At 41.7% G+C, this 26,279-nt stretch overlaps 2 protein-coding genes across 4 annotated transcripts in view; both read right to left on the bottom strand.

Annotated features, from left to right (window-relative positions):
* Positions 1-16,308, bottom strand: part of cacna2d1a (calcium voltage-gated channel auxiliary subunit alpha2delta 1a) — a 42,065-nt gene extending 25,757 nt beyond the window's left edge. The window contains exons 1-8 of the mRNA XM_088366460.1: positions 16,173-16,308; positions 15,538-15,632; positions 14,809-14,899; positions 7,790-7,871; positions 5,990-6,106; positions 2,519-2,578; positions 2,252-2,287; positions 1,519-1,642 (exon numbers count right to left, since the gene is read on the bottom strand). Coding sequence (XP_088222586.1) covers positions 1,519-1,642; positions 2,252-2,287; positions 2,519-2,578; positions 5,990-6,106; positions 7,790-7,871; positions 14,809-14,899; positions 15,538-15,595 — 568 coding nt within the window. The 5' untranslated portion in view covers positions 15,596-15,632; positions 16,173-16,308. The remainder of the gene's footprint in view (positions 1-1,518; positions 1,643-2,251; positions 2,288-2,518; positions 2,579-5,989; positions 6,107-7,789; positions 7,872-14,808; positions 14,900-15,537; positions 15,633-16,172) is intronic.
* A 2,521-nt stretch (positions 16,309-18,829) lies between these two features.
* The window catches only part of pcloa (piccolo presynaptic cytomatrix protein a), a 33,415-nt gene continuing 25,965 nt past the window's right edge, over positions 18,830-26,279 (bottom strand). For 2 of the 3 annotated variants that reach the window (XM_088366585.1, XM_088366586.1), the window contains 11 exons: positions 26,082-26,212; positions 25,725-25,751; positions 25,189-25,282; positions 24,791-24,862; positions 24,478-24,715; positions 22,577-22,744; positions 22,090-22,231; positions 21,952-22,007; positions 21,735-21,869; positions 21,172-21,317; positions 18,830-21,108 (listed from right to left, as the gene is read on the bottom strand). In XM_088366585.1, the coding sequence (XP_088222711.1) occupies positions 20,965-21,108; positions 21,172-21,317; positions 21,735-21,869; positions 21,952-22,007; positions 22,090-22,231; positions 22,577-22,744; positions 24,478-24,715; positions 24,791-24,862; positions 25,189-25,282; positions 25,725-25,751; positions 26,082-26,212 (1,353 nt within the window). In that variant the 3' untranslated portion in view covers positions 18,830-20,964. Of the gene's footprint in view, positions 21,109-21,171; positions 21,318-21,734; positions 21,870-21,951; positions 22,008-22,089; positions 22,232-22,576; positions 22,745-23,513; positions 23,784-24,477; positions 24,716-24,790; positions 24,863-25,188; positions 25,283-25,724; positions 25,752-26,081; positions 26,213-26,279 lie in introns of all 3 variants that reach the window. The other variant, XM_088366588.1, reaches the window with a different exon arrangement.

The following is a 26,279-nucleotide window of genomic DNA, read 5'->3' as shown; positions in this document are numbered from 1 at the left end:
TACGTCGCCGCCAACTCTGTGTTAAAAAGCCTGTCACATGACCTTAAATCCAGTCGGAAGAAACACGACTTTGCTACGGGCCAAAACGTGTCCATTGGATGATTAGGTCATCATGGAGAACATCCAAGTCTTTGCAAGGAACGCAAAATGGACAAAAGTATTAGGAATTGATTTTCTTTTCCACACTCTGACCATTTCATCCTGCTGTGTTAGTAAAAAAAAAAAAAAAAAAAATCTAGCAGAAATATTGAGACACACCTTTAATTGAAATGTGGTAAAAAATCAGGTGACAATCTTTTTGTTAATTGGACAAAAGTATTTGGGTAGGCTTGAGTTTGTCGCCACACGCAGTCATAAATGAAACAGGCATGGATTGAAAAAAATTAATAAAAACATGTGACAAATGTATTTGGACACACTGCTCAACCTGTCACCTCCAGAAGGTGTCCTGATATTTTTGGCCACAGCCACAAATGAAATGGGACACGGTAGAAGGGGGACTCTATTTCCACGCCGCAAGCCGGGCCGCAGCGAAGAGACTCGAGGAGACTCGAGAACACACGGTGGCGGCGTGGCGATATCGCAGCACGTCACCGCCGCGCGTCCGCCACGGCCTGACAGGTGCCACACAGTGTCGGCGCAAACGGGCATCAGATATGCGGCCGCGGGGGCCGCCGAGGCTCTCCTTTCACGCCGCGCGTCCGCGCCGATCTGCCTAATGAGCGGAGAGGACAGAGGACGGGCGCCGTGCGAGGATCGTGACATGCACACGCTGTGATTCATGGCATGAGAGGCGAGATGGATCCCTCTCGCTGGAATGGATCAAGAGGGAAAATAGAATCCAATCAAGCCTGACTAATGTGGGATAAGAAGGAATATTAGTCGCGAGGGGGGTCAAATTCATCTCCTCTATTAATAGCCATGATTGGAGAAGATGATTAGCCGAGGAGATGTGGGGGAAAAAGGATGACAGAGGCGACATTTGTATAAAAAAAAAAAAAAAGAAAGGCGACAAGGACGCCAGTCGGGTCCAGACTAAATCGTCGTAAATCCAGTTAGCGGACGTCTTTGTGACACTGATGCCATGGAAACGCTAGCTCGCCTCAGCAGTGTCAAGATGGCTGCCTGTCCCTTGAGAGGGAATAAGTGAAGGGGAAAAAACGCAACTATGCCCAAACCTCGCCGAGTATGACAAAGAGATGCTATCTGGTAAAAGGTGAACAGGCGAGTTACGCTAAATGCTAATTATCACAAAAAGGAACAAGTGAAATTATTTACGAAAAAAAGGAAAGAGGCAAGTGATGCTAAATGCTAAAAACAGAACTGAAAAAGGAATTTGAGTTCAGCTACATCCAGAGACCATAGATATGAACAGAGGTGGGTAGATATGATACGGCCCTTTTGAGCTGCGTGCCTCCAGTGATGCTAGGCTAGGAGGGGCAAAGGCGCATTACAGCGTATGACCTAAGAGTGGATGACAAGAAAACTGAAAACAACACATCACACGTCGACACTTACAGCCTTCGTATATGTCGGTGGGGATGTGGACGGCCGTGGTGTTGTACGAGACCAGACGCTGAAAGACGGTGTCCACGTGGAAGTCCTCGGGAACGTAGCGGTTCTTCTTCTCCGTCTGATTGAGCTATGCCAAGGACAACATGGCAAAAGTTGGAAAATGCCGCTGCACAGGTTTAAACCTTTTTCGGGTGTCATGATTGGAAGTGTGGTGTAGTCCCGGTTAGTCAAAACATGTCTTAGGCTGATTGTTTTTAAAAGTTGCAAATTTCTCCATGGAGTCTGCCCATCTAACATTAGTTCCTGAGTATATGAACACTACAAAATGTCATTTTTGTCTTTCCATTGTTATTGCATGATTTCCAGAAGCAAATTTCTTCAAGCTTCTGATTGGCTAAAATTACATAATTATAATTTATAGCATCAACTGTTGCTTTATGACAAGCGCCTTACAGATCAATATTGAGAAATCTAAATGTGAGAGCGTGGAAGGGGTGTGTTCTGTCAGTCAAATACAGAGTGACAGGAGTGCACTGTGGGAGCGCGCGCTGCTTTCCCACCGCGACAGGGCACGGGAATGAGATGCCGATCCCGACTTATCGGAGGCGACAGATGACGTCTGAGGCCACGAGGGGAGGAGGGGCGGGCAAGTGGAGTGTGTTCTTGACACATGAATGCGAGTAAAAGTTCACCAAATACACAATAAAGCCACATAATACTTCACTGTTGTACTCACGTCGTCTTTGGCGTTGTAGTAGACGATTTTGTCAGGCTGCCGGAAAAAAGGGAGTCAAGTAGGAATGAGGGTTAGAACAAAATATGCATTACATTTGCAAAGTGTTTTTTTAATACTAATAAACTCAACGGTAAAATGGGGGACAAAATATCATTTCTCACCATTTAAAGTGGCAGTAATAGGGCCAGAGGCTTGACAATTGCATATTGAAATGAAAATACAACACAATATGCTGTCATTGTATTGGCAATGACTTCAATAATTCACCTCACTGTTGACTTGCCATTCGTGACGCATTTGTAAGTCTTCCGCCCTTGATGCCAGCCTCTAAAACACAGAAAAATTCATATAAGTGTAATAATTTGGATGAGCTCTTGTAGTGGCCAATGAGTACATGCTATTATTAACCCCACCTCCTCCTCCTCCTCCTCCCTGTACACCCATTGTACTCGGTCCCGTATTCGGGCATAATGACTTGGTTAATAGTTTTATAATGCGCCCATCTTTTAATCTGTACCCGGTCCACAAAGGCGGCGTACTATTAATTTCCCACGGGATGCAGTCAAATCCCGAGCCAACTGGTGGCTTGAACGCTACGCAAGACTCAAGGCCATTTGTAACGGAAGTGAGTTTAAAAAGAATACATTTTGCAATAGACGGGTGGAAATGAAGATTATGAATTATGCAATCAGCCGTCGTGTGGAATTTAACCAGACATCCAGGACGATCACAGCGTCCCATTGTGACTCGACAGACCACAAACACGAAACCCTTGAGCATTGTTTTTTTTTTCTTTTTTACTTTCCCTCATTCATTAAGCCAGTGTTCCACTTACATGTAAAATTACTCAACTAGTGAATAATAATAAAGTAAGCAGAAAAAAAAAAAACCGTCTCCTCAATGGAAGTTGCATAATTCATTAGCAGTGAGGCGACATGGGTGGCACGTTTAAGGGACGTTTGGGCTAAGTTGGTCACCCGCTCAAAGTCGACGCTGGCACGAGCGCAAACAAATTTGCCTCTTGGCTACGTTGGGCTCTTTGTGCTAAAAATGCCAAATTGTACTTCTCCGAGGAGACAAGTGAGAGATTGCAACTAGAAAACACTCCCACACCAAATATATGCGCAAGCTATAGCTGATTAGCAGGCAAGATGCGCTGATGTGACTTCTCGACACAACCACGAAGCGACTCAGATCGGCTGTTGGTTCTACTTCCATTGAAAATTGTGAAAATATTATTTGAAAAAAAATAAATAACCACATCACTTTGAACGTCTGCTAGCTTGATGCTAACACACAATGCAATCTCCGGGCTAACAAACATGTTGACATAATACAATACTATAGCAATACTGAGTTTTACATTCTTACTAAAATACTACTAAATGCTTTCTTACTGAATACTAAAATAATAATATTTATAAAAAATAATATTACTGCAGCTTACTGGGCCATTTAAGTGTGAAACTCTTCACTTGTGTCTGTATGACTGTGTATTATGCTGCTCCCTGGTGGCCAATGTTGGGCTGGGAGGAATTACTAAATTAAAAATCGATTAATCAGTCGATTTTGTCAAATAATCGACGAAGAGGATAAAAAAAAACATTTTGTTTTCCATTCTTTTATTCAAATGTGGGACATCATTTCAATTTAATTGTGCAAAAAAAAAATATGATTGAGTTCATGCTTTCCTCCATAACATACAAATACAAAAATTATCTAAATGATTAATTGGTTATCAAAAATAATTATTGGTTAATTTAATCATAAATTAGTTGTTGATTAATCAATTAATTGTTACACCTCTATTCGTTTACCGTTAATTTCAATGAGGAAAGATTTTTTGTATATTAAAGTTGTTTTATATATAAATTGTCGTAGTAAATTCTCAAAGTGCACGTCAAGACAATAATGCTAATTGAAGTTGATAAACTGTCTTTCATAATAATGCATGGATCTTTTGTGCGTCATAAAATCTGATCATCTTTATTGTACTACATATTAATGTATTGCTTTAGTTTGTAAAAAAAGTATAAACGGAAAAAGGACCATGAAAATATAATCACATATTAAATCACAACTGCAATTGCGATTGTTTTTCTAAATTGTTCGAGATGTGTTTCGTTTTGTGTGTGTTTTTTTTTTTTTTTTGCTGCCTGGCAGGAATCCAACCGACTCTGCTACTACACTACCGTTGTGCTCGCTTGTTTTCTGCCTCTCCCAAAGGTATCGCCTTGCAAGTAAACACAACCCCTGCACCCGTCTGTACTTCAAAGCGCCCCCCCCCAAACAGCTGCCACCTGCCTGTCGATGCACAGGTAGGGGAGGGGGGGAGGGGCTCAGGAGACCAAACCCCAAGCATCTGCTGTTGTTGTGACTGGCAACATGATAATCACATTTCTCTTGTGCTCTCCTTGTGCGACACGGTAGTTTAGTCGTGTTTGTGTACGTGTACGGCGCTTGTGATGTAGACGTTCTAATGGCTAACGACTCACGGCACGCCGGCGAGTGTCAGCCTAATAACGCACGCACATCAGGGATTGGCGACTTGGCTGTAATTACGCGCCACTACACAACACACAGCTGAAAGGGCCATTACTCAAGTGACACCCTAATGAACACTGCAAAGATTCGCCGGGCAACTTTTCGCTGGTGATTAACCGCCGAGGGAGGATTCGGCGTGTTTATGACGCGGGGTTGCCTAGCGACGGAGGGCGTTGTCATGGTAACCCACTGCATCCGTGGGTTAAAAAAAAAAAACGCAGGGATTCGCTTGGCCTGGCAACCTGCACGTCGGAAATGAAGAGGCGTTCCATCAACGGCGAGCCGCACCAAGAACAAGAGAGGACACCGACTGTGGCCCGGCCTGTGGTGGGAGGCCAAAGGCTTTTTCGGATCGAGTGCCAGCACTAATGCAGTCCCAGACCTCAAAATAACCCCGATGATTATTCAAAGAGCCCCGTCTTTGTCTGACATCCTCTCAGGCTGTTTGTCTGTCTGTCCCGGTTTGCGTAGGCGCTCTCGGCAGCCATGCGAAATTGGTGGACGAGGTTTGCTCAAGGTGAACGCAACAGGAATTCAAGTGGTCACTTGTAGAGAATAACCTTCAGCTTGCCTCAAAGACAAAAGTAAAATGATAAGAGTCTCAATTACATGACTAACAAACACATCTGGGGATCTATGACCACTTGCCTCTTTTGGGGTTAAAAAAAAAAAAAAGACCTATTCCATCGGGAGATGTCAACCGCGGGGGCCGTCAATCTGGATAAGAGTGACTCGTCAATAATAAATGAGAACAGTCGCAGGAGTCAGAGGTGGCCTGGATATTCGTGTGCGGGTCCAAGTGGATTAAGGTCAAAGCAATGAAACAAAATGGCCTTAAAAGGGTGTCGGTGTGTTTGAGCACATTCATAATGAACAAGGTCGATACCAATCTAGGGAATTAGCGATAGGACAGAGAAGTGGTTAAGATGACGGTGGGTGACAAAAACGGAATCATTGGGGGACATTTGAAACAAACTGAAAAAAAAACCCAGCATCTAATTAAAGCTTTATTGCTTCATCAAAATGTAATTGTCGCCAAAACGCTTGACTGGATTGACGGGTGTAATTGATGAGAAGGTATCCATGGAAACGGGGTAAGGGGTGCTTTAATTGGGTATCCCTCTGGCGTTTGGTCGTGAGTCAAATCTCACCGAGCACCAAAACAAGCAACATTTTGATGGCAATACCTCTCACCTCGAGGGCTTTGGAGCGGCTTTCCAGCAATCCCTCGATGTTCCTGGCGGCCGTGGACACGAGCTCCTCCACGCGGTTGGTCTCCACGCTGAAGTGCGTTTTATGTTTTTCGTAGATCTGGTGACAAAACAATGGCAGATGTTAAGATTTTTTTTTTTTTTTTTTTTTTTGCTCAACAGTTAGCATCTTGAATTTTTAGTTTTACAAACGCAAATTTTTAGTTTCACTTTTCAGAGTTACGGTATTTATTCTAATTATCGCCCAAGGCAATTAATAGAGAACACTTTTTGTCCGATCGGCAAGGGGCACTAAAATGGGCGATAATATGTATATTTTCCTTATGTAGTATGCAATACCTGCATCTCACTGGTGTTCTTAACACTAGAACAGTGGCTGTTTTGATCTACCTCTAACAATTGACGCTCCATCGATGCGACATGTTACCGTCGCACATCACATGTTGCCCACGTCATGTTATCGCGATCGTCTTGTTCGAGCGCACGCCCCGATAACGTAATTGTGTGAGGATATTGAAGCGGAGTGATGAGTGTAATTGTATCATAGTTTATGAAGGAAAAACAATTTAAAAGGGACATTCGACGTGCTGTCAAATCAGTCATATTTAAACTTGCACAATGACGTCGGCATGCGGTCGCGGAGGAAAACGTATGTTTTGGAGGGAATTTTTATTAGCATGGACGATAATTAGAGGTATCAATGTTTTTTATTTATGTCATCGCTAACACACACTGGGCGATTATTAGAACATGGGCGATAATTAGAATAAATACGGTATTTCGTTTTAGTGGTTTCTTATACTAACACAGACACACACAGATCCCCTTTTTGAGGGTTCAACCATACTGGAAGTTTCTTTCTGTCATTGCTGACCAACAAAAAAAGGTGGCGGCAGTGATTGAAAAAGACATATTTAGCTCGCTGTGGAATATGCTGGAGTAAAAGAAGCGAAAACAAAGCGCACAAATGACAAACCGAGGCAATTATTTTGCAGCCTGGAGGCCTTTTCATTGTCCGACGTTCACGACGGCAAATGCATGTATTGGTTCTTCCCTCCGGGTGGTGAACAATATAAAAGACCACCTCCACAGCAGAATTTGCGATGTTATACCTCGGACTGAAACTCTTGACTCTTTTATGTATTTTTCTAGGACCAGTTTTAGTTGGGTTTGATGCCATTTCGAGTAATGCAGACATCAGAATATTTTTGTGGTTATTTGCCTTCTCAAATGGTACCACCAAATGGACATGAAATTGAACCCAAAAAAAGCTGATATTTTGTGTTTGGCACTCATCATAGCTGTCACGAAAAGTTGGTTATGTCACAGTAGTTTGGTTGAGATGACAGTTTTTCTTTTAATCCAATTTCTTCATTTTTTACAGAATGCGTCGAGGGACTTGGGCAGCCTCCAAACAATTTTTGGAAGAACTTCCTGATCTTTCGGCCAAATTTAAATTCACATTCAAACCGCCCCCTTTTCAACTTGCTGAACAAGTTTAATGCAGCATTAAAAAGAATCAATTCCAATGAAAGTTTGACATGATTTTTCTTGAAAGCGACACGTGATTGCAAGAGTACACTATTATTAATATTAGCTCGTCAATCAGTGCAGTCTACAAGGATGAGATGAGGTAAAGTGCAGCATTAGCGCTAATGAGAAACGTCTAAATATAGAGTTGTGGTAGAATGCATATGAGTGAAGGTCGCTCAAAGAGAGCTGAAGGATGATTAACATAGAAATTCACTTTTTTCTTTGCCTGACTTTGATTGATGCGACTCACCTGAGTGAGACTCTGAATGCCGCTGGCCTTATCCGTTAGCGTGGTCAAGTCCTTTTGCATTTGATCCACCCATTCTTTAATCCTGAGGACACATCAAGCACACTCAATTAGTTCATCAGTCCACTGAATTGAAAGACATTTGTTGAGTATGTCTTCACAGCATGACAGTGTACAGTATGCTAGCATGTATTGAAGGAGTAGCGTGAAATAACAATGTTTAGCCAAGTGAATGGGTTACACGTGCATTAAGGCGAGAGCTATTCATAGATGGCAGTGTGACTGTCACGCCCCAGGGGCGACGGGATGCCGCGGCCGCCTAATGTATTCTTCTCAAAAGAAATGAGAGGACAACACAGAGCTAACCCTTCACAAAAAGCATAAGAGGGTAAAAGCATCAGAAGGTGTTGTGTTTGGAAAAAAAAAAAATCTAAAAATGTTCACCATGAGAACTACTGGCTTGAAATGAAAATATTTATGATGACACACCTGGCAAACTTTGTAGTGCTGACTATGAGAACTGCTACCTAAAGATGGTAGTGATTATTTTGAGAAATGCTAGCTACAAATATTACAGTTAACTATTAGAACGGCTCAATAAATATATTAGCAATGCATATTTTTATAGGATTCACTCTGAGAACTACTCACAAAATAATACATGACCATAAGACCTGTTAGCTAAAAATATTAGCACTCTATTTTTAGAATTGCTAGCTAAAAATATTAGCATTCAACAGCATACCAATAGCATTACTATCAGAATTACTAACTTAAAATATTACCATTTGCTATGACAGCTGCTGCCTAAACATTAGCATCCACAATGAGAACATATTGAATGTACCCTATGAAATGTTAAAATGAATTATTCATAATCGTAAACATTTATTAATATACATGTTTTGCCTATATCCAAAAGACCATGCAAATATGCCAACAAATCTCTCTTCGCTTTTGACTGACAAAGTTGATAAAAAATACATGACTGACTCCATAATGAAAATTAACCTCGTCTCCCGCCCACATAATGAGTGCCAGTCTTTTGACTAGCTATGTTGGGGAGGGGGCTTTGACTGACCGTGTATCTTATTTAAAGCAAATACGGTGTAATGCGAGCCGGCCATTTTTAGCCTTGCAGGGTGGACAGCTGCTTGCTGCCGACGGCAGATATAGGATGGACAGTTCTGTCAGCACATAATTCCCGAACAGCGTCACGGTGGAATTATGTCAGGGTTCAGATGTCAAATTCCCATGTTTTGGTATAAATAGTGAACAGTTTTGGGACTCGGGAAAACATAAAAAGTTGAGTGTTGTAATGCTAAATGTAACATCTCAAACACTTGTTTATTTCAACAGGCTCAATCCATAGTGGACTAATTAGCCACTTCCCCAAATAACCATCAACGCCGCTAGCTTGTGCAACAACGGGATGTGCGACTTCCCCAGTGGACGCTGATTGTTGCGAGAGTGCACAAAAGGAAACCGTTTGGCTTTTAACAAGAATTTCCTCAGCTCTTTTTCCGCCTGCCCCCGTCGGTGGAATTTCTTCCTAGGCGAGATCGGGACGGTGACAATGTGGGAAAGAATGGACCTAGCGGCTATGTCTGTATGAAAGTTACATGTCCTTCGCCAAACCGTTAACACTAACCCCTAACCCTTTTAAGGTAATGAGGTGGGTGTGGCTAATTAGTGTATGGGTATTACGTAACGAACTTGAGGAATGGTACGACAATCTGCACTGCACCTTGTCGGACTCCGATTTTAGGGATATTTTCCACATACATAACATTTAAAAGTTGATCGAAACATTTTCCAAGGTTCACCCACGGAATACAGGACTCACCTAGTTCCACCACCACGACCTCAGCAGCCCGGTTTATGGACAGTGGGTCGGTAGCGATTTACCCGACTCGTAAACATTCGCCCCCCTCCACCCCCCCGAATTAACACGGTACTTTCAAAAGCTAGATGCCACATCACTGTGCGCCATCTTGTTTCTAAGCTGACAAAAAGCATCTAATGGCTCAATATCTTATCTAGGGATTTTTACTCCAACAACCTCATATTCAGAGTCCAGTGCTTTTAATGTCATGGAGCCACTAAACTATTTTTATGTTCCCGGCAGGTCCTTTGGGGGACGGTCTGAAACCTGAAATCCTCGTATGATAGTTCTAATTGAGACGCTTCATCAGTTGTTGGAGAGTGATGGGGATGAAAGTAGCAGTCACTTAGGGAATTGCTAAAAAGAGCTCAGACCAAAAGGCATCCAATTTGGGGGAGGCAAAAACACGGTATTTGTTTTCTACCAATGTGACCTTTTCATTTAGAAAGATTCCATATAATTAAAGCCAATTTTAGCAAGATAAAACCCAAAAAGTTACCATAAAAAGCTGCCATGTATCACCATGGGACAAGCAACGACATCTATCTTTTGTATTAAGGTCAATAACACCGTAATTGCCGCCTTTGTAAACGTCTCACGGCCTTGTTATCTTCCCAGATGGAAAACAAATGATGTTCTTCCGACACATCAGCCGAAGCGGAGGAGCCAAGCCTAAGCTAAAACCAGACGGTTCCTATCATTTAAGGAACAAAAGGGTGTGTGGGCGGCTGTCTGGGGAGAAGGTACAGTGACCAACCTACCTTCAAATATCAAGGCATTATGTCACCTGGGTCAGCGCGAACCCAATAGATTCAGGATAATACACGCCGTACAAAATGTCCCCGGTTGAGAACCTTAAAGGCCAGACTAAAGGCTAGTGTCCATAGCAAGCACCCTGCTTGTTTTGGATTGGGATACAAGGTGTTTAACTCACTGCCATTGACGGCTATGAACGTCAAAGATCCATTTTAACTGGGCTGGCAGTGAATGAGTTCTGTCAAATGTGAAAAGTGCCTCTGTGTTATCATCTTTTCAGGCCTGCAGCCATTTTTGGCTTCGCTCTGCAACATATACAAAAACACACCATTCCTGCCCATGAGCATAATTATAGAACCCACCAACCCAGTCTACCCCCCTTTTGGTCAAAATGTCCAATTTACGCCATGCCTACACGTTAGTGCAGTGGTGTGGACTTGTCCCCTGATGTTCGAGCACTGGTATTAAACGCTACTAACGCTCCATTATGGGAAACTCTCAGCGAAGCCATCACACACCGTCAAGAGCGCCACTTTTCTGTTGCACACCCCACGAGCACCTCAGAGAAATTTTAAGCACTTAAACGCCTCGAGTGCCTGACGAGATGCCTTAATGGGATGCGCTTGAGCAGATATTAGGTGATAATAGCCTTTATTTACTCAAAGGATCTTTTATGGGGAAGCGACATGAAACACCTGAAGACATTTTCAGGGACAAACCGTGGGTATGCTGTTTAAGTAAAATTTTGAAAGACAATGTCATTTTTTTTTTTTTTTTTTTCGCAAAGAATGGGTATTGCTGTAATGTTCAAAAGCAGCTGTTAAGAAAAACTATAAGCTATTTTGTTTTGAAGTGTGGCAATTAACCACAGTGCATATACAGTAGTAACTAATGTTAATTAAAATGTGACTTAGTTTTGGTTAATTAGAGAAAACAAAAACAGGTAGTAGCACTTAAGTAAATATATGTAATGATTGCCCAAAGTGGTACTCGCAAAAGTCAGGTGAGCTACGTGTGTTACTTATTTCAAGAGTGACGATCAATCACTTTGTAGAAATCTTAAGTGTTACTAAAACAGGATTTAAAGGTTTAATTATCAATAGCAAAAATAGGTGCTCATTACCGAAAGCTGAACTCAACAAACAGTAAGGCACATTACATGTTTTATCATTTTCGAATGGGATGACCACAATCACCTACTTACTGTATGTTTTTAGATCGAATTGACAGTGTTATGTGTTACTAAATCTTTTTTTTCTTTCTAATAGTAAATTTCATAACAAAATCAAACAGAGCAGCTTCCTGGATCATGTACTGGATGACATCAAAGCATCCCACTGTACTACGACGACATAGTCGCAAATAGAAACCTCGTGGTGCGTTATATGCGGGTATACAGATGTGCTTCCTGCCATCTAAACAGCTGTTAGCCATTCCCCAAGTTGCCTTGGTAACGGAGCAGTGGAAAAATTCCCAGCGCACAGCGAGGGGACGTGAGGTACGCACGTGGCTTGCTTCCCATAAAAATCTGCCATGAGAAACTTTTTCAGCATACGACATCCAGCCACCCCTGCAAGGCCGGGATCTCGCTGACGCCCCCCTTCCTCAAAGACCGGCGCTCTTCTAAATAAATCCCACCAGGTTGAGACGGGGGGCAGAGGGGATTTAAGTGGGGGTGTGAGAAAGTCCATGAATGACTTTCAGTTGCATTTCTTTCCCTACGACAAGTCGAATGAAGCTTGTAATGGACACACAGAAAAAAAAACCAATAGAGTAACTGCTTGGGATCATCTTATGGTCGACTTTGTGTCGCCGTGTTCATCGTGCGACTCCACCCCTGTGCAATGTTGTTGTGTTCATATAAAGTGCCTCCTCACATTAAATTGGAGATTGCCAAAGACAAGACAGCGAGCAGAGAGGCATGGGCTCTTTAGCTGAGCATGAAATCGAGTTAGCCTTAAAAAAAAAAAAAGACAAAAGTGGGGGGGGTGAGTGGGAGAAAGGGCAGAGAGATCTGATTTGGAGCACCGATCAATACACGACAGTGTGCACGACACAGAGATAGGCGACTGTCTCGTCTTCTGTCATGTGTCCTCATTTCCCGGCCTACTGTGTGAATGATCTGTGGCACTGGGACTTTTCAGAGTGGATGAAGTTAACACATCTGCCCCCAGGCAAGAGAAGAAAACGGATGACAGAAGATGGACAGGAAACCGGGATGATGCACTGTGCCGAACACTACACACGTCAACAAGATCCCACAGCGGAGATGTTGCCTTTTTGTGCGTGAGACGTGACAGGTGTAAACACCCACTTCGCATACAAGAGTACTATAAAAATAGTGATCTCCCAATTAATTAATAAAAATGTATTGTGCATTATTAAACAAAATATGAGCAAATACTATTTTTGTTCATTCAGGGTCCCCACTGTAGCATCTGTGACTTTGAATGTGTACGGCTTTGCAGGGCCTGGTCTTGTGAGTGACATTGGCTCTTAACTGGCAAAACTTGCTTATTATGTGTTTGCTTTATGATCATTTTGGTCAACTAAGTGATATTAGGGTAGGCTATATCAAAGATATGCTATCTCGTGTTGCCAGAAATTTAGCTTCAGGGTTTCTTTGTAATCAAATTATTCATTATGGCTTGATTCATTGGTGCAGCTCCAGACATATTATGAAAAAAATATACAGTAGAGTGGTCACAACAAAACTCACAATCTCATAAAAGTCAAAAGAAGAGCTGCATCAAAAATACTCTTTATATCCAAATAGACTTCCATTAACATTTTATCAATTACTTTCTTGAACCTGGCTTACACGTTTTGTCAAGCTGCTACCAAAAAATGTAAATATCCGAGTTATAAATAATAATATTAATAACACAAGCTCACCATGGTGAGTGCGCACCTTGGACGACTGAGCCACGGATCAATCCACTTAGCGAAATATACTCTGCAAGTCTGACATCATCGTGCTCGGGCCATTAGGCTGAGTGCCACGGTGGCTCACCACCACTAGCGATGAGGAAAAGGGCGGGACGGGATGAGGAAGAAGAACAAGGGCGGTGATGGCTTGGAATCATCCGGAACATGTTTTTTTTGTAAACCTGTTGATTTGGCTTTATCAGTTCTATGATCAATCACAGCAACAAGACACACTCAGATGAGTTTGATAAGTGAGTGAATTTTGTTTATATTCCACTTGCTGTGGGTGGAGTCGTATCCCAATAGTTTTGTCCACAAATTTCCAGTTGTTTGTGTTGTGGTAAAAGACACACCTGTGCACTCATATTTAGGTTTGTGGGTCAAAATACAGAAAACTCAAGATACATTGACACTCATACACAGCCATAGACACAGCAGGGGCGGAGCTATTTGGTAGCTAGGCATGAGTCATGTCCACTCTCGAGTACTTATTGGCCACCCTTCATCTAACATTTTGACACCTGTGACTTTCCTGTTATTTTTCACAAGGATGCAGTATTCTTAGATCCCTATATCCTCTAACACAAATTATAATAACTATATTTGAAGAGTAAAAATTACAATTGATTTGAATGCTCACTTAAAGAATCTGTCATCCACAGTTATGGTTTCATTAAATAAAATGTGCACATACATTATTACATATTACATATCTTGGTCAATACATTTGTAACATTCCAACAGAACAAAGTAAAAAGCAACATTTAGAATTAAGAAATAAAAGATTTAGTCATTGTCCTTTTTAGATATCATTCGAACGAATGAGCCATCAATCGTAGTCTATGATAAGTGATCCACCGATTGTCTGTTAGCGAACTAATCAGCGCATGAGGGTCTGGCATTATTTAAGCTCAGCAAAATGTTGCTTTTTCATGAGACTTGATTCTGCTTGTATTATTAGTGTGTTGTGAAAAGTTCTGGATATGTGTTAATTTTACTTCACTTTGTCTGTGGATGGTTTGATTAACAAAGTTACAGAGAAGGGTCAGGTGAATGCTGACGTATACATCTGTGCATGTATGCATGCTAACACTCAGATTTTTTTTTCACCCTGGCCACCCCATTAAAAAAATTCTGGCTACGCCCCTGACACAGTTTATTTATGTGTTCAACAGAAAAATACAGAGGTACACTTGTTTTTTCAAAATAATAACACACTGTTTATCTGTTTGTGGGTCCAAATTAACACACATCACCAGAATATTACGTGTAGACAAAGTTGTCACATATCAATATAGCCATGCATGATCACCTCTGTGCAGAAAATACCCCCCCCCCCCCCAAAAAAAAATCTGATTTCACAAGTTGGGTGTCCTCCCACCAAGATGACATGTATTGCCTCCTTCCCGTGAGTATTTACTGGCAAAAAACAACATCTCACTTTGGTACTCACATGTGCTCGTTGGGGAACTGACCAGTAGACACGCAGGACACGCTGGAGAGTAGCAAAAGTACGCACAGGCAGTAATCCATCGCGGGGAACGCTGAAAACAAAACAAAAACAAGAAGGGGAAATTAAAAAATGAAAGCAGCGCCACAAATCCACGTCGTCGCGTGTCCTGCCTTGCTGCACTCGTCCGTCAAACGTGTGCTCACACAAACGCGAGACAAATCTCTCCACACAGCCCGCCCCCCACTCCCACAGTTGATGCTCGTGGGCATTCCCCCCTTTCTTTTTTTAGTGTTACACTGTAAGAAATACGGGACTGTGGGCGGGGACACATGTTGCATTAATAGTCACTTAAAACATTACAACCCCCCCCCCCCCCCCCCCACAAAAAAAAAAACATTTCAACTAAAAAAGTAGAATCAACTTTGACTTTTGAGAATCAGTCATATTTAGGCGACGGGAAGTAAAATTTCCAGAAGCTAAACTAAGCTAAGCTAAAAAAAAGCTAAGCTAAGTTAAATACCATGGTATATTAGGAAAACACCAAAACAGCTTTTTAAATAATTTTAACCCTTTAAAATTAAATGTACATATGTATATAACATCCTCATAAACAAAAGTAATATGTTGTAAAACCTTTTAAGACAACTTAACTACTTAGGGTTTTTCCGACTTTCTGTTTCTGGGTGTTCACCTGTTCAGCAAACTCAATCAAGCTTTGACCCCACCCACCTGTCGAGGGAATCGCCCATCTTTCGTCGTCATAGCAACGCTCGTGCGCATGCGTCATCTCGACGCACAGCCGAGCCACGCCACCGTTGTCGCTTCTAATTTAAAGAGTTAACAATATGAGTTCTTATCAACAAAAGAAAGTCAAAATAAAGTCAGTTACATAAGGGCAACGGTCAGTGGTTAGTGCCAGTAAAATTGACCTTTTTGATGTTTTTAAATGTGAGCAAAGGCTATCCAGCATTTTGGGATCATTTTAGGAGTCACTGTGGAAAAATGTCAACGAGTGCTTTTAGAGTGCATCCCGGGTCACGTCTTGTCATATCAAATTGGATTCTTGGCCCAAAATAACCTCAATGTGATTTCTCGGCATCAAGCTTAGTAGAAATAGACGGATGCATGCATTCAAATTAGGGGCATGGTGGCAAGCGAGAATCTTGAGAAAATGTTTGAATTTTACTGCTCAAACCGTGTGACAAAGAACTAAGATTAAAATTTGGAAAAAATATACGGTGATCCCTTGCTACTTCGCGTTTCGTTTATTGCGGCTTCACTACATCGCAGATTTTTTTCCCCCAAATTAAAAACACATTTAAAAGTCAAAATAAAACTTCTCTAAATGAGGAAACATGTCTAACCTTTAGGACAATGTAGTATTGCTCCAAATGTTCGTTTAGATTCCTTTAGAAGTCTGTTTTCGCGTGTTAGCACGATCGTGAATTAGCATCTTTCCGCTAACTTGTTAGCCTGCCCAGTACTTCTTGTTGGTGCCCGTACTTTCACTTATCGCGGGTGGCTTTTGGAACTAATTATCCATGATAAACGAGGGATTACTGTATATATATTTTGAAAAAAATTGTCTCCTTTCAAATGGACTGTGATTTAAATATCGTCAACGTAAAAAGTGATTTTCTTTATTTGAATTAGAAAAAAGTAACCACAACAGTCAACGTTTAATCTTTTTCTGCATCTGATTCACTCACGTTTTTTGTTCAGATTCTGTCTGGTTTGACGCATCGCATGTGACACTCTCAGTGTTGACTTGATCGCTATCAGACACGGACATTTTGGAGGTCATCTTGAAAACAAATATTTTAAAAAGCCAGATTTCAGCTTCTGGTCTGTCGCGGTGTCGCCTCGTTGACATGTAAGCAATAGCGAGCTCGTGTGTGTGATATGACGTCTCGTCTCAGGACGGCGTTGGCCTCACTCGGCCCTCGCTTGGTCCTGCCTGCTGACTGATCGCATTACGGTGAGGCCGAGCCATGTTGTCAGGAGCAGAAAGTTTGGGTCGGCCGGCGGCATCCAGTGACAGGAAGCCGGCTCACGGGCGGAATCGGAGGCGATTGGACGTGAAGGCTTAGTGCCATCCTCAATGCTAGCTTGCGGATATTAAAACTATAAGCATCAGTTGGCATCCATTTTGGATCCAATGCCAAAAAAAAAGACATGCCTGGTTGATTCTTGTCATTATGATCTTAAACACGAAAGAAAATCCTCAGTGTTTCCATCGTGTTTATCTGTTCTTCAAACCACTGTTACGTTTTCAAGTAGCGTCTTTGAAGGCAATGGAGAACAAACATCTTTAGAAGTGCAGATCAGAAGAATCAATCAGAAAGAAAGAAGCTAGCTAGGATGAATGACAACGTAGCAGACATCAAAGAAAAGACTGAACAGAAAGGTTCTTTGATCCAGTCTTGACTGTTGTATTTCCAGATCTCAATCTCAAAAATGACCTTCAAAGACTGGAATATGCTAATGTTTTGGAGTTCGGTCCCCAAAGTAAAGGTCATTTGATGGAATTTCAATTGGTGGCTTGGATTCATGGCGGCAAAGCCCAACAGGTGTTGGTTGACAAATAAAGCATTTCTCGAGCTCTCAAAGAAATGAACATACACATGAAGTACTTTTACCCTCTGCTGGTAGAACTCTAGAAGTGTGCTCTGGAGCTACTGTTTGGTCCACGAGGGCAGTTCCTGGTGATGATCCAGAATCCTGGAAGGGAAAGCTCAACTTAAATGCCTCTATTCTGTCTTTTTTAGTTTGCTTCTTCTTATTTCTATTTGAAAGAGCTTTCATGGGTCACAGATCAATCAGTAGTCCATGGTGAACCTATGTTGGGTTTCCACATTGAACCGGAAACCACTTGGCACCATCTTCTGGTCAAATCCTGTTACTTCATCTCTGTATAATTAAAAGAGCAGCTGTGAAATACTCACCTAATCTTTGAATTGGAGAGAAATCTTATCCTAACACTAAAGACTGCCTATAACCACCTGGAATATCTCTAACCCTGAATCCTTGGAAGAACCTCTAACCTTACCTGTAAATCCCCGATAAAACTCAAATCTTACCCAAAGCCTCTGAAGAACTTAAATCACTAATTTGTGAAGCGAATTGTATAATCTTCTTATCCTACCTCCCAAAAAAACTCTAAAACCCGCAGAACTCTGTAATCTACTTCTGACCATCAGAAACTACCTCGAAACGACTCCCCTGCCCTAACCCCTGACTATCTGGAGAATCTTAAACCCTACCCAAATCCTCTAGACAACTTGAAAACCTATTCTAAAATCCACTAAAAACGCAACCTCTAATTTTATGAAGATCTTTAAAACATACCTCTAGTCCTCAGAAAAAAATGAAAGCCTACCCCTATGACTCATAAGAATCACGAAACAAGTCTAATCCTCTGTAGAGCACATAACCTAGTTTCCATTCTTGAATAAATCTGTAACTCTACTCTTCAACTTCAAAATGTTTTTAATAATAATTTCTAATCCAATCCAACTACCTGGACCACCCGAACCAAATCCTCTCCAAAACCCATCTTGAAACACTACCCTAATTCTGTAAAGGGTCTCACACAGCCTGTGGTTCTCAGAAGATCTTCAAGTCCTATCTCTCCTCAGAAAAACCTCTAATCCTGTACCTATGACTCTGAAAAACCTCTAACAAAGTTGATCCCTCTATCTTGAACCGTATTCTTAAACTTTACAAGAATTTACAACCCTAATCCCTCAATATCTGGAGAACCTAAAACCCTGCGCAAAAACTCTAAGGGAACGGCCTTAATTAAAAACTACCGCAATCCTCTGAAAAACTTAAAATCATACTCCTTTTACCTATTCAAACTATCTCAAGAACCTAAAACCCAAACCCTACAAAGACCCTAAAACCTCAAACTTACCCGAAGAACAACAGTCACCCGTAGAACCAAAAACCTTCAACACTATTGTTCTTAACACCATCCCCCAGCATGACCCCATCCCCAAAATAACAACGCAACAAGCCCTCATTTGTACTCATATTTAATATTTAGACATGGGGCGGGCGACAGCCATTTTTTTTACATCACAATTTGCATAATTCATCAATACCTCCTGTATACAATCACAAAACCATGACAGTATAGATAGATTTTTTTTTCTCTGTTTACTTACAAGTGGAGGGGGGAAAGAATTGGATGATCATCTTTGTACAGTCAGCATATATTATCAATAAATACCCTCGCCCCCACCCTCACCCATAACATTTTGTTCTAGATCCTTCTCTACATGTCACTTTCTCTTTTTTTAAATGTATTCATAATCATAATCTGGACACAAAAATAGTATGAGCCATCAACATGCAACATCCAGTGTGAACACAATGACGATTCTCCAGCGACTACTCGAGCTGTCCAAGTGTGTGTGCGTGCATCTGTGTGTGTGTGCGCTCACACTGTACGGTACTGACCGAGAGAAAATCAAGTGACTGCACACACTGGTCTTTTTTTCCCCTCTTTTTTTGTTGTCCATTAAAAGACCTATTGCTCCCGAAGCCTGTATTTAAAAAAGATGACGTATTTACACGCTTAAAGGTGTGTGTGTGTGTTTGTTAAAGACAGACCAAATGACATGCATTGAATTGAAATGAATTATAATTGCACACTTTCGGTGACCTTAAAATCAAGAAGTCTCTTTTTGGTCATTGCTGGAAATTAAGCGAGAAAATGCAGGGAGGCGTTTTTTTTTATCAGATTTCTCTGTAAACGGGAAAAATTCTCTGAGTTTCAGGCCTTTGGAACTTAACTTTGTAAACAAGCACTACAAATATGCGTATCGAAGAAGCACACCCAATATGTATTGTAAACATGAACCGTCACACGGGGAAGAAATTAATGTAAAATTTAAATACATTATTAAATAAATGTAATTTTTTGTCATCCTTTCGACCACTGTTGTTGAAAAATTGAGATATGGCACACAAAAAAATGGTCCTAAGGGCAATAAGTAACAATTTCGTGCCAGTAAATAAGAAATAAATGTTAGGATGAAATTTGGTATTTCAGTCATTCACAGTTGGGAAATCAATAGTTTCACCACGTATAAATAATACCATTAAATGGCGACGAATATGTCAAAAAATAATAAATATAAATAAATAAATATGTCAATAATATTAAAAATAAATATTTACAAATTCATTTATCATCCATAACCTGAACCCCTTATCCTATACTATAAAATCATGATATAACATTAAATGGCAATAAATAACATTAAAAAAAAGACAGAAAAAATAAAAACAACAATAAAAATGTGTCACGCTTTCACATATTAAACTTTCTTTTCAGGACAACGGAGACGTGGTTGCCGTGGTTACTTGTCATGGTTGCATAGAAAACAAATTTCCTACTTGCAAAAAAAAAACCAAGAACAACATTTCCAGAACACTATGAGTAATATGTTAGCAGTGGCTCAAACCATTAAATCTCACCTTTTTTTTCCCCACGTGAAGTCGCTTTTACATTCGAGGAGGAAAAGTGCACAGACACACAACTGTAAATTGTCTGTGGGGGAACTTCATAATCGTTACAATCAATCAAGACTTGATTGTCTGTGATAAAAATCAATATATATAATTACATATATATAACATATATATGTTATATATATACGTATATATAATCATATAACATTAATCATATATATATAATGTATTCCATATATTTCATCATACCAGTTAGGACATTTCGTGTACAATAACAATATATGTGGCACCAGTTACTCCAATTTCATACAAAGCAATATTCTTAAATAAATAATGATAGAAGTCTGTTTGCTCAAGTGAAAGAAGGTCCCCGAAGTAGAATGCTAGGTAGTGCGTGTTGGATATATGACGTCCCGTTCTTGCGCACATGAAGAACCGATAAAAATTTTACGTTTCCTTCTAATAGAAAAATAAATCAGAGTCCTCATTGAGTCAAATGCTTTCAAAGGGAGTGAGTGAGCATCGACTATACATGTGTGTCCCTGTATTTCATGTGTGGATTACGATGAGTGTTTTGTACCTGCTTGCTTGCGTGGTCCACTTCCTGCTCCTGTAAGTGGAATAAGTGTATTTACCCCCGCTCCCCCCCTTAGGTTATCAAATGGTACGTTCCACCTAGGAGTGGATCTGTGCGCTGCTGGCGAGCAGTTTGTGCCAGCTCACCACACGCTTGCGCAGGTCCACTTTGTCCAGCCACACGTAGGCCTCGCCGATCAGCGTCTTCTTCATGAACTTGCCGCCGTTGGATACTAAGAAAAGCTGGGAAGGAAAGCGGCTTCGTTAAAGCTTTTGGTTTTTAAAATGGCAGACGGTGCTGTTTACCTGCAGGGAGTGCCCGGCCGGGTTCATGCAGAAGCGGAAGGTCTCGTTGAAGGAGGGCTCGCGGTCGTGGCGGCACACGCGCGTCTTCTTCTTGATTATGCGCTTCTGGGTGGCGATGTTCACCACATACAGCTTCACGTAGAGGTCTGCACGGGCCGGGGCACAGTCAATATTTTGAATTTTCAGCTTTTTTTTAAAAAAACGGCAAAATTACATGGAATTAAGGCACATTAAATAAATAAATGTACATTTTTAATTGGCTTCAATCAAATATGATAAATATGTATAATATTATTTCATATTTTATTGTTAAAAGCACCAGCGTTGTCTCCAGTAATAATAATTATCATAGTAATATTCATAAATACAAAAATAAATACATAAACAATAAAGGTTACTTTATTGACAATAAATGATTAAAACGCCCACTAATGAAAGAAATTGTGAAATACAATATTTTATAAAGTAATTAACTTTACTGGCATTTGGATTAAATTTTGTGAATAATCTGACTTGCCACTTTGCTGGAATGCCGCAAAAGAAATGCACCAAAAAAAATTTACCAGGCAGGTGATCTGCGGTCTTGAACTTGTAGGTGATATTGCGACACTGCAGAATCTCCAGGACCAGGTGGTCTCCCTCCGTCCTCACTTCTTTCTTCAGCGCAATCTTGATCTCACCCATCACCTGTGACTTACCTGCACCAAAACAAACAAACAAACAAACAAAAAAAAGTATTTATATAATGTATAAATCAAGTCAAGCAGAAATGAATCTTACCGTCAGAATCTCCCATGGAGGATTTTATCCCATCAGTGCCATTTGGAATTTTCCCACTGAATGAATGAAAAATAAAATGTTTTTACTATAAATATGAATAATAAATCGTTTTTTTTGAGTTGAAGGCATGTGACTCACAATCGGGGCACCTGGAAGATGGCGCTATCCACCTCGTTCATCTCCGCGTCCTCGTCCAGCAAGCTGTAGGCGCTGCCGCTCAGGCCGCTGTCCAGCGAGGCCGCCGTCATGGGGGCATCGCCCGACCTGTAGCTGGCGCGAGCTACGGGACACAGTCACATCGTGAGCCAAATATCTTCCAAGAGGAGGACAGCGACACTGGACGGACAAACTGGTAATGAAAAGCACGCTAATGAAACATGGACGACAGACAACACGCGTTATGTAATGCACATGAGATCAATTAAGACATCATTAGTCTTGGTTATATTTGTTTTGCTAATTTGCTGAGCAGTATCCATGGCGACGGCACACTGACTCACGAAAAAAAGTGTGCGTCTCGCTGCATGGATCTCAGCCCGCTGTCCTCTTTGGTTTCCCTGCGGGTTAGTAGCATCCTCTCACACCACAGGGAAGGGAGGGGAGGGTTGTTTTGTTTTTAGCTCACCTCGGGCAACGTAGGGCCTCTCCTCCGACACAGCTTTCCTGAGGGTCAGGTGACGACCTTCCGCTCTGCTCCCATCGGCCAGCGACGGCAAGGCGGGCGGGTAATCGGATTGGCCTCTCTGAATGGTGAGCACACCGACTACGCTGTGTCTCTGGTGGCCTGGTAGGCCTGGAGGTGGTCATTTTGGTTGTGGGGGAGGGAGGGGCCGTTGTTTGGGGGGGCAAGGGTGGTCCAACCAGAGGATACAATGTTCGAGGATCCAAGTTGAAGATGGGAAGAGGAGGAAGATGGAGATTTGAGAGAGAGCTCTCTTCAAGTCCGCTTGTCTGTCAATCACATGCACATGGGTGTGCGGCTGCTGCAGAGGTGCATTGTGGGTCCCGGAGTTTTTTTCAAAAGAATTTAAAAAAAAAGAAAGGAGGGGGCTACATGCACAGCCTTCAGGAGGAGCCGCAGATATGTTTTGAGTTAAAAAACAAGACTCAGGAAGGGGAATTCTTCTGAAGTTCTCATTAAAGTTCAAATATATATCTATATATACGTATATGTCTGTGTGTGTATATATATATATATATATATATATATATATATATATATATATATATATATATATATATATATATATATATATATATGTATGTGTATATATATATATATATATATATATATATATATATATATATATATATATATATGATTAAGAAATTTAAGGGGTTTATGTCGCTACAATTGGTCAAGGTGTCTCTATAAGTTCTGGCGTCCTCTAGTGGCGCGTTTCTGGAGGTGACAACTGTGAGGTGCCAAATCACAACTGAAGTGAACTTGGGGGAGGTTAAAAAATAAAATAAAATATAAGAAAGAGTCAAACTGAAATAAAAGAGCCTGATGAGTGCGAGGCTGCCATGCTGCGCTGGCGTTTATTTGCGCCTTGGTTTACTTGGCTGGAGGCGTTGCGGCGGTTGTGGCGGTTGTTGCTGCTGCGTCGGCCTTGTGTCAGCCATTGTTGTTGTTGTTGCTATGGCAATGCCTTGGCCGCTCCCAGCACCGCCATCCTGATGGCGTTGTTGCCATGCGGCGCTTTTGGAAGAACGCGGGCGAGGTTGCGGCACATGTCCGCGGCTGGGGCTTTGGTTCTGGCCCTCAGACGGGGACGGCTTCGACCTGCCAGGGCTACTGTGACATTTCTCGAGAGGGGGCACCTGCGTGTCTAAAACAATGACATTCACCAAATTAACAAAAATAAAAAAAGTTGCCTAAACGGGCTATGGTACGAGACCAACAAGACAGAATTTAGACTGACTTGTTTGGTGCCTAAACAGGCTGTGGTCCAGGGCTGTTTTGTAGAAACTGAGATTATTCCGAACTGTATTTATTATTCCAAGGACTAAGAGACAGTTGTTTTAACATGAATATGTTATGTAAACAAACCAAATGGATTAGATTTAGGAGCCCCGATTTGTTTGCTGCCTAAATGGGCAGAAACCCTGAAGGATTCAACGTTTGTTGTAAAAAAGTCATTTTCAAAACAGGCAACAACTTTGAAGGATTTAAATTTAGCATAAAAACCTTAATTGCTTCGTCCTAAAAGAAACAAAAAAAAAAAAACAATACAAATCGGAGACACATTACAGGGCCAAGTTATCTGTCGCCTAAACGGGTTGTGGATCATTTTAAATTGATTTTCATTGATTGCATCGAGGAGGTTACCAAAACAGGTTGTCTGCTGCCAGACAATTTTGAAGTAAAAGCGGAACTAAAGCGAGGCCTCAGAGCTGAGTGACCATGGCAACCAAGAAGACAGACCATGGGAAAGCAAAAAAGCATGACGCTGAAGCTACGATGATGGGAGTGCAAACATCAAGCAGGAGGTGTGAGTGAGCGGGAACACGCGTTTCTCCTACCCTTAGCCGGATCAGGAAAGATGCCGTGACTTCGGCTCTTGATCACCGATGATTTGGGGGAGTCCTGCTCGTGGGCGGAGCCAGCGGTTTTAGGGGACGAATGCTGCGAGGTGGTTTTGGAAGAGCCGTGTCGGCTCTGGTGGGAGCGGCGGTGGTGCTCCCCCTCCGTCTGCGCCTTCAGGGGGAGCCACCGAGGGACGTTGTCCAGCTGGCCCGTGTTGGACAGGTCGATGAGGACCTGGACATCCATTGTAGACTCAAGTGATGAAACTGAAAAGGAAAATAGGAAGCAACTGGAGGGATAATTACTTACCTCTCCAAGGAAATCATTGGAGGAACATTTGTCGTAATCCCACACGCTCACCTCCAGCGTCTTTTTCCGCAACTGAACGCAAACAGTAAGAATTAGAAAACTGGCTAGTAAAAATTGAGCAGTTCTAAATTCTGAAACGTCCTCAAGTTACAGTAGGATCAAAAAGATTGCGTTGTAATGCATTAAAGCAACCACTAAGTGGCACAATTAATGCAGAATTTATCCTTTTTAAAGCCTTGAAGTCTTGAGGTCATTTGGGGCGGACAGCAAATTCAGGCCCGACTTGTTTTCTGCTAAACGGGCATGTACGAGACTATAGACAATATTTAATGTTTGTTTAAGTGGTTTTGTTACGACTAGTAAATCTTGAAGCAAACATTAGGGAAGACATTTTCTACCTGCTCCAGGTGGATGTTCTTATAGATGACTGTCTGGTTCCACTCAGGGTTGAGGCTCTTGCCCGCATGTTTGGACCTCCTCTTGTTTTCAGCACTGGTGGGCGGGGCATAGCAAGGGGAGGGACACACCATCCGTTTCATGACTTACACATTTAAAAAAAACAATAGTGCGACAAAACCCATGTGAAACTAGGGGCGGACGAGGGGTGAGAATGGACGAGATGCACATCATTAGGGAACTTGCACAAATGTGGCGTGCGTCGATGGCAGGGTTGGAAACGAGACGGCACCTTCCGATCCGGTCCGTTGCTAAAAGCTAATGCTCAAGGTAGCAATATGATTATTTATAAAAATGTTAGCACGTTAGCGTGGAAAACTTTGTTGTTGTTTTTTGGAGTGGAGGGTTAGTTTGGTTAGGACAAGGGTGACCTATATTTGATCAGAATGAGCAGGACCACATTGTATTTATTTATTAATTTATTACCTTCACCAAACTGACAACCAAGAAAACACAAATAGAATTGTCAATCACATACCTGGCGTTCTGGACAACCATGACCTGACTGAGAGGGGGGAGGGGGTCCAGCATGCATTAAATATAGAGAACATACAAAAAAAAAAATCAATAGTCAGAGGGAGTGATTGTGTGACGTGTGGGGGTTGGGGTCTAGTTTCAGTGTCAAGAGGGAAGTGGGGGCATGGCACACTGGCCATTTTATTAGGGACACCTGCACCAATGAGACCCAATACAACAGTGCAATTACAATGAAAATGGCGCTCGTATTTCAGCGTTACTGATTTTTTTTTAACACCTCGTCTGATGGCCGAAATACAAAAGGAGCATTTGCTTATTTTGCTTCTACAAGCCTGATCGAAAAGATATTTGGACTCACCCTCGTCCCGGCAAGAGGTACACCTTAACAAAGGGGTCCGAGTAGCCATTGTTGTCGCGCGGCGCTAGGTTGCGCGCCTGCAGGACGTGCACGATCAGGTTGCCCAGCTGCTTGTCGTAGTGGATTTGAAGCTGCGGACAGAAGAAGCATGATAGGTATTTGTTTTGTGTTTGTTTTTTTATGGAAATGATAGACTGT

The sequence above is a fragment of the Syngnathus floridae genome, chromosome 22 (genome assembly GCF_059516105.1).
Source record: "Syngnathus floridae isolate MCC-2025c chromosome 22, RoL_Sflo_1.0, whole genome shotgun sequence".
In the NCBI taxonomy this organism is placed as follows: Eukaryota; Metazoa; Chordata; class Actinopteri; order Syngnathiformes; family Syngnathidae; genus Syngnathus; species Syngnathus floridae.
This window is presented reverse-complemented; position numbering and strand designations above follow the sequence as displayed.